Below are 12057 nucleotides of genomic sequence, written 5' to 3'. Positions count from 1 at the left end.
AGATGAGGCAGGGCTGACCACGCCCCTGTCGCTGAGTGAGGAAATAGAGGGGAAGTCAGATCCAGCGAGCCCCCCCGAAGGGGGAAGCAGTGACAGAAGCAGCGTAACGGTCAGGAGGAAAGTTGCTGGCTGGGCGCGTGCGCCAAGTTCAAATACACAGGCGCGCGGGACAGCTGGGAGCGAGGATTGGGAGCCAGGTCCTAAAGCACGCCGGAGGCAGGGGGAAGAATCCGGGGACAGTTCAGCATCAGAAGAGTCCAGAAAGGGCAACACCCCGGCGGGCAGACGGACCCAGAGGAGAAAGGAGCAAAGGAAGAGGTGGAGCAAGGCTAGGGTCTTGAACTGGTGTCTGGGGGGAGGAGATTCAGACAGAGCTTCAGCGGTCTAGGGTAGAGACGTAGAGCTGCGCGCCGCGGCTTTGGAATAGAAACTGAACCTTAATAAAGACTTTTGTATATAACAAGAACTGGCGTTGGTCCTCTGTGAGCTGGGACCTTGGGCAGCTCTGACAACGCTCCTGTCAAAATAACGATCCCTTATATCGCAACTGCAGTTTTAACGACTTCCATTCGTATTAACACATTAAATGATTTATACACCTACAGGTGAAGCATTCAAACTCTCTCCTTGTTCTTCCTGTATGTGGCAATTATTCTGTCCATCATGTTTCTTCCTGTCCTTGTGATATATTATGTCTATCTCAAATTGTCATTATTTGTTAATGCAATAAATTGTACAACACCTAAACTTTTAGAACTGACTTGATCCCTCCTGCCAAAAATGCCAGTTAAGAAACGGCAACTGATCAAAGAAAGGTTTTTTGTCCTTTATATAAGACTCTAAGCGTATCCCTGGGCAACGTCCTTCCCTCTTGTCTTCCAGGTTAATTGGCACAGCAACTGTATCCCTCAAAGAACTAGTAGGCACACAAAGCAGATCGCTTCCATTCAAGCTCGTTCCACTGCTGAATGAAAAGGGACTGGAAACCGGCGTGAGTGACCTCTTTACTTTTCGTAGTGGCATGTTTTACAGTATAATCTATTTCAACAGCACAGGAAACATTTTGGCAACATATCTTTCATGGAAGCTGCATTGATCAATTTAAAAATTGCTATAGAGAGGGAAAGTGTGTGTGGAGGCAGGTGTTGAGGTGGGTAAAGGAGAGTGCCATTTTGCACAGTTTTTGGGGCATTGGGTGCAATTTTATTTCCTAACCATTATGCACATTTGTTTACTACAATCAAACAAGAGTTTGGGTTATGTTTCTTTTGAAGCACAATAAAATCTGAAAAGTGTTATTGTGACATGAAATTAGGGGCTGGCAGCCTCATAGACTTTTGCCTATTCCTCTGCATAAACCTAAGTAGCTCTTTCGATCCTATATAATGTTTGTGATTTTTCTTTTCTTTTAATTTAGGCAACAATTGATTTGGTGGTGGGGTATGAGCCACCAGCTGGACCTCCGAATCCAAATGACCCAGGGGGAACTGATGCACAAGGCATTGAAGGTATGTCAGCCCCCCCCCCCGAATCCTTCCTCCTCTTCCGTTCCCCACTGAATGTGTTTATTTTTAAGGTCACTAGATTTTTAGAGAGAGTTTCTAGCCAGACTGTTTCCTTTTAAAAAAAAAATTATTGAGGTTGAAAGGGACTTTACAATAAAGCTGGGAAGGGGGGAAATTAAGATAAAAACAACTGGTAGCAAAAGCCATTTCTCACCTTTATATATTATGGAATATTTTTTTTAAAAAAGAGCAGAGGTAAGGATCCCATAAGATTAAGAAATAACTCCTACATATTCAAAATACCAACAGAGTTCAATATTCAGCTAAGAACATTAGGTAAATAATCTCCTTCTTACAAGTACACAGCAAGACAACAAGCCTCCAGAAGGAAAACCAAGCAGCCAGGGGATGAGGTTCTTATGGAGAATTGATAAACCTTGGGCTCACAGATTGCCTGTCCTCTTCCTTCTCCTTCTCTGGGGCAGATCCTTCTGCTTTTAAACTGACCAGGGATTCCCATCTCATCTGAATTCTGCAGGACATGCCACGGCCATAAACCACAGTTCAGACCCTTTCTGACAACCCTGTTTATGGAGCATTCAGGATGATTTGCTTGCACAAAGCTTACACAGAAGTTAGGGCTCTTCCAGACTTACCTTTGCTCTGCATTTCTAGGCCCAGGCCCAGGTGAACTAACCATAATTTGGAGTAACCAGGCTGTGTGCACATTATTGTTTACTCTGGATCCACTGTGCTCCCACCACTGGCTCTCAAATCGGTCTACACAGGCGTTACCCATGATGCAGAGTCATCCTGCAGTTTCTTGAGAAATACTGCTGTCTGAAGCATTTGCCCTCAAGCCAGAGCCTCAACTTGATGTGCATCAGGTGGAGACATCTGCCCGCCCTCTCTGGTGTGTTCGGCAACATGCAAATGTGGCTTGAAGCACAGCAGGGAGGGAAAGACCTTGTTGCACTTTAAGCCAGTTATGTGTACGTAGCCTAAATATAACTGGAACTCTGGTTAGTGGAAGTATAACCTACCTCCTTGTGGCTGTGCCATAAGATGAGCTGGTAAAGGTGTAGGAGGCCATAAAGTTACCATTGCATCCAAATGGGACCGATAGGAAACAAATAAAACAGCCTATCTATTCTATGATAGTCCTTCAGAGCCAAACGAGACAGGATATGATAGGTGCAGGCACATTTTTTTTTTAGTTGGGCTCCACCCAGCCACCGGCACATTTTCTTAGCTCAACCCAGCTCAGCTGGCTGAGGAGAAAATTGCTTGTGGGGATGGACTGTGGGAGGTGAGCTACCTGGGACACTTGCAAACCAATTTTTATCCTTTCCAATCACTTTCTCTGGTATTTTACAGGAGTTCAGTTTCCCACAATTTCCTTTTTTCCTTTGAAGTGATGCTTTTTTTCTGGAAGCAAATGCCCCCCCCCGAAAAGTTGCCCATAATTGTACCTCAAGTTAAGTTTTAAAGGTCCGTATTATAAATCCCCAACGTCAGGGCTGGCCCATGAGGCAAAGTGACAAATCCAGCTTCCAAGGAACACCTTGCCTGGTGTTGTGATGCTAGCTGCAACTGCCACATGCTCCTTGGAACTCCTTGACAGCCTCCCCATGCTGCCTCCACAGCGGCCTCTTGGCAAATAGGAGGCACTGCTGGTCTGTTCCCACCCCTAGGGAAGAAATGGCAGGGTCTGCCCTCTGGAGTCTCCTAGGCTCTGCATCCAACCAGCATGATTCAGAGTGGGCCTCTTTCTCCCTATGATGACCTTTGATTCGCAGTTCAACCATTGGGTAAGGTTGATTATATTCCCTCCCTTGTTCCCTATCTAGAACTTTGCTCACCTCCCTTGTACCCTGGTAGGAGGGGAGCTCAGTCAGTAGAGCATGAGACTCTTAATCTCAGGTTTGTGGGTTCAAGTCCCATATTGGGCAAAAGATTTCTGCATTGAAGGGCTTGGACTAGATGACTCTCAGGGTCCTTTCCAACTCTACCATTCTGTTTCTAACCATTTTGTGGCTTGCCTCAGGTGCCAAAATGCCTTGAGCCGGCCCCATCTCAAAGTCTATGTTAACTCTTATAATTATGTTATGACACACTCCACTTCACTAAACATTCAAGGTGTCGCTTTGCTTGCCTCTATAAATCAAATTCTTGCCTGAAGCTCTCTGTTTCAGTAGTTACTGCCGAAGATAGTCACTGTTATGATTTAAAGCCTCTCCCAAATGTTAGCTTTTTATGTCTTGAAAACCAATTTGTTAGTTTACAGAAAGCCTCTTGTATTGTCAGAGGTTGTATGGCCTTGACTCCAGGTGAGAAAGAAGGATCCTGCTAGTTCAAAATATATACTCAGAGGCCAGGGTGTAACCTTTCCCCAAGCTACAGAAACTTGTTCTTCCAGTTTTCATCAAGTAGCGTCACCTTTAAACTTTAAATTGTATTGTGGAAAGTGAATCTGCTAGGCTCGTGTTTTCCCCAGGAACGGAACATGCTGGAAGGTAGGAACTGGCCTAAACAAGAGAAATGTTTCATTAACTTCTCTTAAATCAGAAAAGCACTCATGCAAAATGTGCTTTGTGACACAGAAGGAGGTATTGCTTTCAGATGTCTGCTTGAAAATAAGAGTTTACTTTTGCAAGGTATTTTCGCAACACATCATGCAACCCCTCATCTGTACTTTGAAGTGGTACAGCCTACAGATAGTTTAATCACACAATTGACTATTGTTGTTATTATTAGGAAGTATGCCTACTGATAATGATTTTTAATTAACTTAATAATTTTATTCATATGCCACTTTTACACACACACCCCAAAAAAACCTTCTCAGCCTCAGAGTGGCTTTTACAACAAAGAAAACAGGAAAGCATTTCAAAATCAAAGTGCAAAAGCAATTTCATAATAACATAGCAAAACAACACAATAGCAAATGTAATAACATGAAAAGCAACATTTTAATACAGTGGTACCTCGGGATGCAAACGGGATCCGTTCCGGAGCCTCGTTCACATCCAGAAGCAAGCGTAACTAGCAACGGCATGTCTGCCCACGCGCACGTCGCTTTTCACCGCTTTTGCGCATGTGCGTGACGTCATTTTGAGCATCAGCACATGGTGAGCAGTGAAACCCAGAAGTAACGCGTTCCGTTACTTCCGGATTGCTTCAGAGCGCAACTCGAACACGCTCAACATGAAGCATATTCAACCTGAGGTATGACTGTACTATAAATGTAGCAAGTTTACATTAGCAATTCTCAGCAGCAAAAAAGCAAGGGAGCTGGACAGTTTCACCTTGGTCCTAGAAATAACCCTCCATGATGTTGCTCAGTCTCTCTCTCCTGCAGGAACTTCTTATAAGGCTTCCAAAGGCAAAGGGGCAGGGGCGGAATAGCTGGAAACAAGTCTCCCATTATGTTGCTCCTTGTTTTAGTTTGAACTGTTGTGAAATGTGTATTTTATCCTAATGTTTGGTATTATTCCCCCCTCCCCAGTAGCCTGTATAACATTTTATATTATGCAATTTTTTTGTTATGGTTTTGGTTTTCGGATTGATGCTTTTTTTATTTAGCTGTGAACAGCCTTGAATATCCTAGTCTAGAAAAGTTGGTTATAATAGATAAATGAGGTCACTGCCTAATTGCACCTTCAAGCAGCATACGCTCAATTGTATTTAGGTAAAGCCGTGGTCACGCTGTGTAGTTTCAGGTGTAGGAATGAGCACACCAGTCCTTGTTGTTTTTGCTTATGTTCATCTTGTTTCTACAGTGACCGCACTGATTTATATCTTTGGCAGATGGCGAAGAAGACGGAGGTGATGAGGAGTCGCCTGATGGTGGAGCTGGTCCCGTCCCCCAGGGCGGTCCCCGTGTCACCCGCGAAACTCAGCTTGCTCGTCGAATTGCCAAAGGAAAGCAAAACCGGAGGCTGCTTTCTAACAAGCCTCAAGACTTCCAGGTTGTAGAGTTGATAAGTCATATGCATTGCAAGACCTAACATGCTAGATTTCAGGATGACCGCAGGATGCAGTCCTGTGCACAGATGCCAAGGAGTAAACCTCACTGAACACAGTGGTGTAATGCATAGGACTGCATGATAAATATCAGTGAAAAGGAAAATTCGTGCTTAGTAAGCATGTGTAATTTTTCTGTTCCGGAATCTCCAGATGTTTCAGAAGCTCTCATTTAAATCTTGGAAGATTCTTTCCCCCGGTGTAATGTCTCTTGGGTCCAGTATAGAATAGCAAAGGAGCGGTATGATTAAATCTCAGGATTTAAAAGTGAAGTCTGGAGTATTCCTGCCCACCTCATCAATATTTGATAAGCAGCAGAGCTAAAAGTGAGGATGCAGCACTCCATAAATCTAGTGGTTTTCTTTCTTGTTTGGGCCCAGGAATGTTCCATGTAGCCAGTGGAAACTCTAGTTTCTGCCCATTAGAATGAAATGTTCTTCTGGATTGTCTGACTTTGGTTAATAGATTCCAGTACTGCTGGTTAGTTTATTTTAACCATAAAAGAAAAGAAACACTTTGTCAATGTGACATGATGAGAAACCAGCCGATAAAAGGAACACATCAGTGATCTAATATTTACATTTGTTTTTCTCCCTGCGTTAGATTCGTGTTAGGGTCATTGAAGGACGTCAGTTCTCTGGGAATAACATAAAGCCAGTTGTGAAAGTACACATTTGTGGCCAGACACACAGAACAAGAATCAAAAGAGGCAACAATCCTTATTTTGATGAGGTATTGTAATACACATCTTTGATAATCTCCTAGCTGAAAGGCATAGGTTTTTTACCTGGAAAAAATTAAAAACTTATGTTATCTATTTCTATCTTTAACTCTCACCCCACTCCTTGTGGCTAACAGTTCTCAGTAAAAAATAGTAAAGCAAAGCTACTTTCTTATCTGTGCACAATCTAAGTCTAGTTGCCATATTTTAAGAGAGAGATACATAATATGGCTGAATCCTAAACAAACATATTTGGAAGTAAACTCTGTTGAAATCATTGGGATTTCCTGTACTGAGAAGTCCCATTTTGTGCTGTAAAATGATTAAAGAACTTGGACTGAAAGTCATATGAAGAAATGGAACATGCATTTGTGCTGATAGTTTCCTCTATCATGAATAAAATTCCTCATCTGAATCCTTGGTGTCCTTTAACTCCCATGAATTTTCAGATTTAATAACCAAGATATTTCCTCCCATGACTTAACAGATGTTTTACTACAATGTCCACATGACCCCTTCAGAGCTCTTTGATGAAACAATAAGCATTCGGGTAAGTAAAACTAACAATGTTCTTTATAATTGCCTCATTATTGCTGAATAAAAGTAATACATTATTCCATTCCTATCATTCAATTATAGGTATATGACTCTTATTCTTTACGTGCCGACAGTCTAATGGGGGAATTTAAAGTAAGTATTCTTGATGTCTCACCACATGCTTTCTGTTTACCCTCTTACCAGATCTGTAATGAAAATCTTGGGAAAGGGGAACACATTTCTCACAAAAGATGAAGTTTTATTTGTGAAAATTGTTATACTTCCTGCTATGGTACTTTCCTTGTTGTTTTTTCTGGAGTGTTAATATGCTAAACCTTTGTTTCAGATTGACATTGGCTATGTCTACGATGAACCTGGTGAGTATGTGCCTTTAAGGCACTATCTTCTGTATTTCCCTCCTAGGAAAAACGGGGAATAGCTGGCAAGGGACAGACCATGATTATGAAGGTGGTTTTCCCAGGGTGTGGGTCATCCATTGCACTTCGGGTGTGCCGACTCCTGCAACAGCAGCAATCTTTGGAGTTGGTCTGGTCTGCCCCACTCCACCTACCAATCACACTCAGCTCATACCAAGTCAGATCGTTGTTCCATCCAGCTCAGGAATGTCTATAGTGACTTGCAGCAGCTCTCTGGAGTGGGTTTCAGGCAGGAGCATCTATCAGCCCCTACCGGAGATGCTGGGGCTTGAACCTGGGACACTCTGCATGCAAAGCAGATGCTCTACCAGTGAGCTATGGCCTCCACCCCTTTCCCCTCCGCGTTTGATACTCCTGCTTCTCACTGCCACTAGTTATCATCTCAGTTTAAATGTAATTCCTTAAAGAAGAAAAAAGCACCTCCTGCATATGCTTATTTGAGAGAATTAGAATATTATTTCCCTGAAGGGATGCTATCTTCTCCTTTTTTTATTTTCAGGACACGCGGCCATGAGAAAATGGCTGCTTCTAAATGACCCTGAAGATTCAAATTCAGGTGCCAAAGGGTACTTGAAAGTCAGCATGTTCGTTCTCGGAACAGGAGATGAGCCACCTGTAAGTTTCAGTCATAAATAGATACTTTCCTTCTACTAATATGCTTCACACGGGTTAATCTATGCTTATGTTGGTGCCAGAAATTACATGTGAAGGTACTTTAATGACCGAACCTGCTTACTGTATGTTTCTTTTCCCCAGTTCTGCTTGCTCCGCTACTTTCCACCCTATCGCCACAGCGCTTCTCTCCCATGGCCTTCTGCATCGCTGCCTTTCAAAGGTACATCTCCCCTTAACTTCTCCCAATTTCTCATCTTTGGGGTACAGCCTCTTCTTGCTCATGGTACTGCTTCTCCCCTCTGCTGTTCCCAGATGCTTCATTCAGTCACAGAAAAGACTGTGAATCTTGGGTTTTTTCTCCAGATGCTCTTGGGAGTGTTCTTAAAATGGGAAAATGTTCAAATCTGCAAGGATACATGCCATCCCCCCCCCCATTTTATCTTCACAATAGCTTTGTAAGGTACATTAGGCTGAAGGATTCTGATTAGCCCAAGGCCAGCCAATGTGGTAAATGCAATATTTCATGGTCAATAATATATATCATTTCAAAAATCTTCTGAAATGTTGTTATTGTCACTTTTTATGACAATATTCTCACATTAAATTTGACTTCTAAAATGTCAAAATATTGTAATTCGGAAAGAATCCAGTGTAGAGTGAGCCCATTTTTTCCCATTTAAGATTATATACATTGCAAACAAAATGCCAATCATGTTTTAGCTAAACTTGTGCTACATAATCTTATGAGCAAGTCTTGGCCTGCAAAATTCAAATTGTTGGACATATTAGTCACTCTAAAGGTTTGTGCCGATAATCCTCAAATTCTTTTGTACTGAAGATTAGTGAAACTGGCCTTATGGAAGGTTTCCTCAAAACTTCGACCCTCCAATTCTTAGACCCTTGTCTAAGACACTAAAAAGTGCCTTGCAGCCTCTTACACACTTTGCACCATGTATTTAGCTAATACTGAATAGAAGACAGAATGACACTGTATGATGTACATCGTTGCTATCATAGGTTCTGCATAGGATTTATGATTGTGATACAGAGAAAAAACAGCTAGCAGGGGAAAGCAGGGGAACCTCTGCTTAGCTTTGCTGCCCTGCCGATTACTCCTTCCCAATGCCACTTTGCAGGAGAATAGCATTTGTGACACGTGGTGGCTAAATCATCTGTGTGAAAACACCCTGGGTGTGGTCCTCTAAGATTTATATGCATGCATAATTCCAGTACAAGCTCACAGCCCAGCATTCTATGATCTGTGAAAGGCACAGATCTCTTGCAAGCTGCGGTTGTTTAGGGGCAAAGAGGAATCACTTCAAAGTGAAGTTGCCAGACTTATGCCCTGTATGCACACAACTCTGCACTTCACTCTGAAATATTTGCAGGTAGTGGCTATTTAACAAGGGCTTGCTTGCTGTCTGCTAGGGGAAGAAGAATAATGCATTTGAATGTGTCTCCAACAGGTGGAAAATAGAGAACGGGAGAATGAAAATGATGATGTAGAAAGTAATCTTTTGCTACCGGCTGGGATAGTACTCCGATGGGTCACTTTCGTTCTTAAGATCTACAGAGCTGAAGATATTCCTCAGAGTATAAACTTTTTGTTTTATTTTCTGAGTTACACATTCTTAAAGTTGGAATTGTGTGCAACTGAATTTTTTTATACCAATATTAGTTTCTTGAGAGCTCAAGAGATGCTTAAGACTCAGTTCTTACCTAGGTGGTAAGCCTGGGTCTGGGCTGTACTCCTTCAGACTTCATTTAGGGGCTCATATAACTGTATAAACTTTTTAATTTAAAAAAATCCTCTACATATATCATGGGTGTACCCCTATCTGCATAACCTAACAATTATAAAATATAGACACTCTTTTACTCTCACAAGATTGAATGTTTTGCCCTTGGCTGTACTTGAGGGACAATTCCAACAGATTCCACACAAAAAACGCTTATGACCCTGCATAGATGTCAGTACCGAATCGGTGACGTGTGTCCTTCTGGCTTGCACTCTTTATAAAGACTTGAGGAACGAGATTATCACCCCTCTTCCATTTTCCATTTTGGGTTGCCCAGCCACTGCCACAGTGTCCTTTCTCTTGGTAGATCAAGATGAGCAGGTGACGGCAAAGGTTGCAAGTTTTTTAGCTGGGGCAATTAGAATAAGATCCACTATTTGACTATAGATTCAAAACCCTAAAATGTATTTTATATAATTGACTTTTTATTTCTACTCTTTGTGTATCATATTGTTGTTTTATTGCTGTGGCTGATGGCTGATGCAAATAAAGATTTATTCTTCTTCTGCTACCATGGGTGTAGAATTCAAGGCTTGCCAAACTGCCCAATTTGGCCTACAAGGTCATTTGGGCCTAGCTACACCCACCTGCCATACCACATCAAAGACAGGATAGGTAAAGTTGTGGCATCAAAGGAAAAATCAAGAGCCTTAGAGTGTCCTCCAGATTGCATTGCAGCTCGGACTTGTGTTCAGCATTGTTTTAATCTGGTGCCAAAGACAAGCCCCAGTAATTTGGAGCTCCCTACTGGAACCCCCTGAGCACTGCTGCTTTTAACAGGGCTCAGATCCACCCAGGAATGACCAGTCCCAGACACCATTTTATTTCATTCCAAAACATTGTGGGACAAAGCATTGTAGGGTAATGGCTAGCTAGTCTCTGCAAAAAAAATGGCAGCCACCAGTGGGGATTTCCATCTTTTTGGTGACAAAATAAAGCTTTTTTATTAAAAAAAAACCAGCAAAAAAGTTGCCACCACTCATAAAAGTAAGCCCCTCTGCTATTGTAGTGAATATTGCCCCTGAATTTGGGGTCATTTTAGCTGCTGCCATCCCTGCCCATTTCTCTGTTACCTCTAACTTGGTGTTTCCAGGGCGAGACATCGCTCCAGAAGGGGTCAAATCTGAGCCCCATGTCTCTGGCCGCTGATCCCTTGTTTGATGGACTCAGTTTTCACTATCATGCTATTTAAGTTCCACAATACCATACCCAGCTGCCACATCGCTGCATGTTCATGAAATATGCCAACTTTGTGGCTCCGAGATCTTGGTTGTGAAAAATGATTGCCATTTTTCCCCTCTTCTGTATGTTTTCTGTGCAGTGGATGATGCTTTTGCACAGACTGTAAAGGAAATATTTGGTGGAGAAGCAGATAAGAAAAACCTTGTGGATCCATTTGTGGAAGTTTGCTTTGCTGGGAAAAAGGTATTCAGTGCTAATAACAGAACTATATAAATAAATATGCTTGAAACCAGTCAGGATCATTAATCATTGTTTGAAGTTGAATAAGCCATAAGAATACTGTGGTACCTCAGGTTACACACGCTTCAGCTTACAGACTCCGCTAACCCAGAAATAGTAGCTCAGGTTAAGAACTTTGCTTCAGGATGAGAACAGAAATTGTGGTGTGGCGGCAGTGGGTGCTTCAGGTTAGCTAAAGTGGTGCTTCAGGTTAAGAACATTTTCAAGTTAAGAATGGACCTCCAGAACGAATTAAGTTCTTAACCCGAGATACCACTGTAGTCACATCTTGCCTGGGTTCAGAGACACAACACAGTTTCCCATTATGTGCTGAAGCCTTGGACTTACACACTTACCTCTGAGGTCATGTGTTCTCCCCTCCCTCTCCTCCTCTTCCTCTTCCTCCCCTCCTCAGACATTTATAGTGATATGTTTTCAGCTAACTGCAGGTTTTTTGTTATATCTGAACCTGGACAAAATGTGCTTGGTCTTGTGGGATATTGGAACAACCCAACTTCAGATCATGTTTAATGATCCGGGCTTGTTTCAAGAAACCATTTAATGACAACCATAATTTCTGATTCGAACATAATAGCAAACTGTGGTTATTTGAAAATGCAAGCAGATGCTCCTGAACTTCACTCAGCTGTACACAAACCCAAGTCTTGTGCACATTATGCTATAGATTAGCCTAATAGTCACCAGACTTTTGGGACCTGTGAGCACATTTGCAAAATGGATAAACTGTCATGACCACAGATGGACACACACACACACACACACACACAAAACAGCACATTCATTTGGTTAAAATGCTTCTTTTAAACCTGATTTCAGTGGGAGGAGACAACCCTGTGGACACCAGGGTAGGCATCTGTCTACACCTTCTGCATATGTACTTCTGGAGCAGGAGGTGCAAATTTGAATAAAATATGGGGGGGGGGGTAAATTCCGCC

General features: G+C 42.3%; 1 protein-coding gene across 3 annotated transcripts in view; it reads left to right on the top strand.

Moving 5' to 3' along the window:
- Window positions 1-12057, top strand: part of MYOF (myoferlin) — a 77580-nt gene that overhangs the window by 16301 nt on the left and 49222 nt on the right. The window contains exons 4-14 of one of the 3 annotated variants that reach the window (XM_081913245.1): window positions 883-991; window positions 1418-1508; window positions 5316-5476; window positions 6135-6263; window positions 6740-6802; window positions 6892-6942; window positions 7136-7166; window positions 7726-7852; window positions 7983-8061; window positions 9308-9434; window positions 10962-11065. In XM_081913245.1, coding sequence (XP_081769371.1) covers window positions 883-991; window positions 1418-1508; window positions 5316-5476; window positions 6135-6263; window positions 6740-6802; window positions 6892-6942; window positions 7136-7166; window positions 7726-7852; window positions 7983-8061; window positions 9308-9434; window positions 10962-11065 — 1072 coding nt within the window. Of the gene's footprint in view, window positions 1-882; window positions 992-1417; window positions 1509-5315; window positions 5477-6134; window positions 6264-6739; window positions 6803-6891; window positions 6943-7135; window positions 7167-7725; window positions 7853-7982; window positions 8062-9307; window positions 9435-10961; window positions 11066-12057 lie in introns of those variants that run through there. The other 2 variants (XM_081913243.1, XM_081913244.1) reach the window with 2 other exon arrangements.

This window comes from Podarcis melisellensis, assembly GCF_964234715.1.
Source record: "Podarcis melisellensis genome assembly, chromosome: 5".
Taxonomy (NCBI): Eukaryota; Metazoa; Chordata; class Lepidosauria; order Squamata; family Lacertidae; genus Podarcis; species Podarcis melisellensis.
The sequence above is the reverse complement of the archived record's forward strand: the minus strand, read 5'-3'. Positions and strand labels throughout refer to the sequence as shown.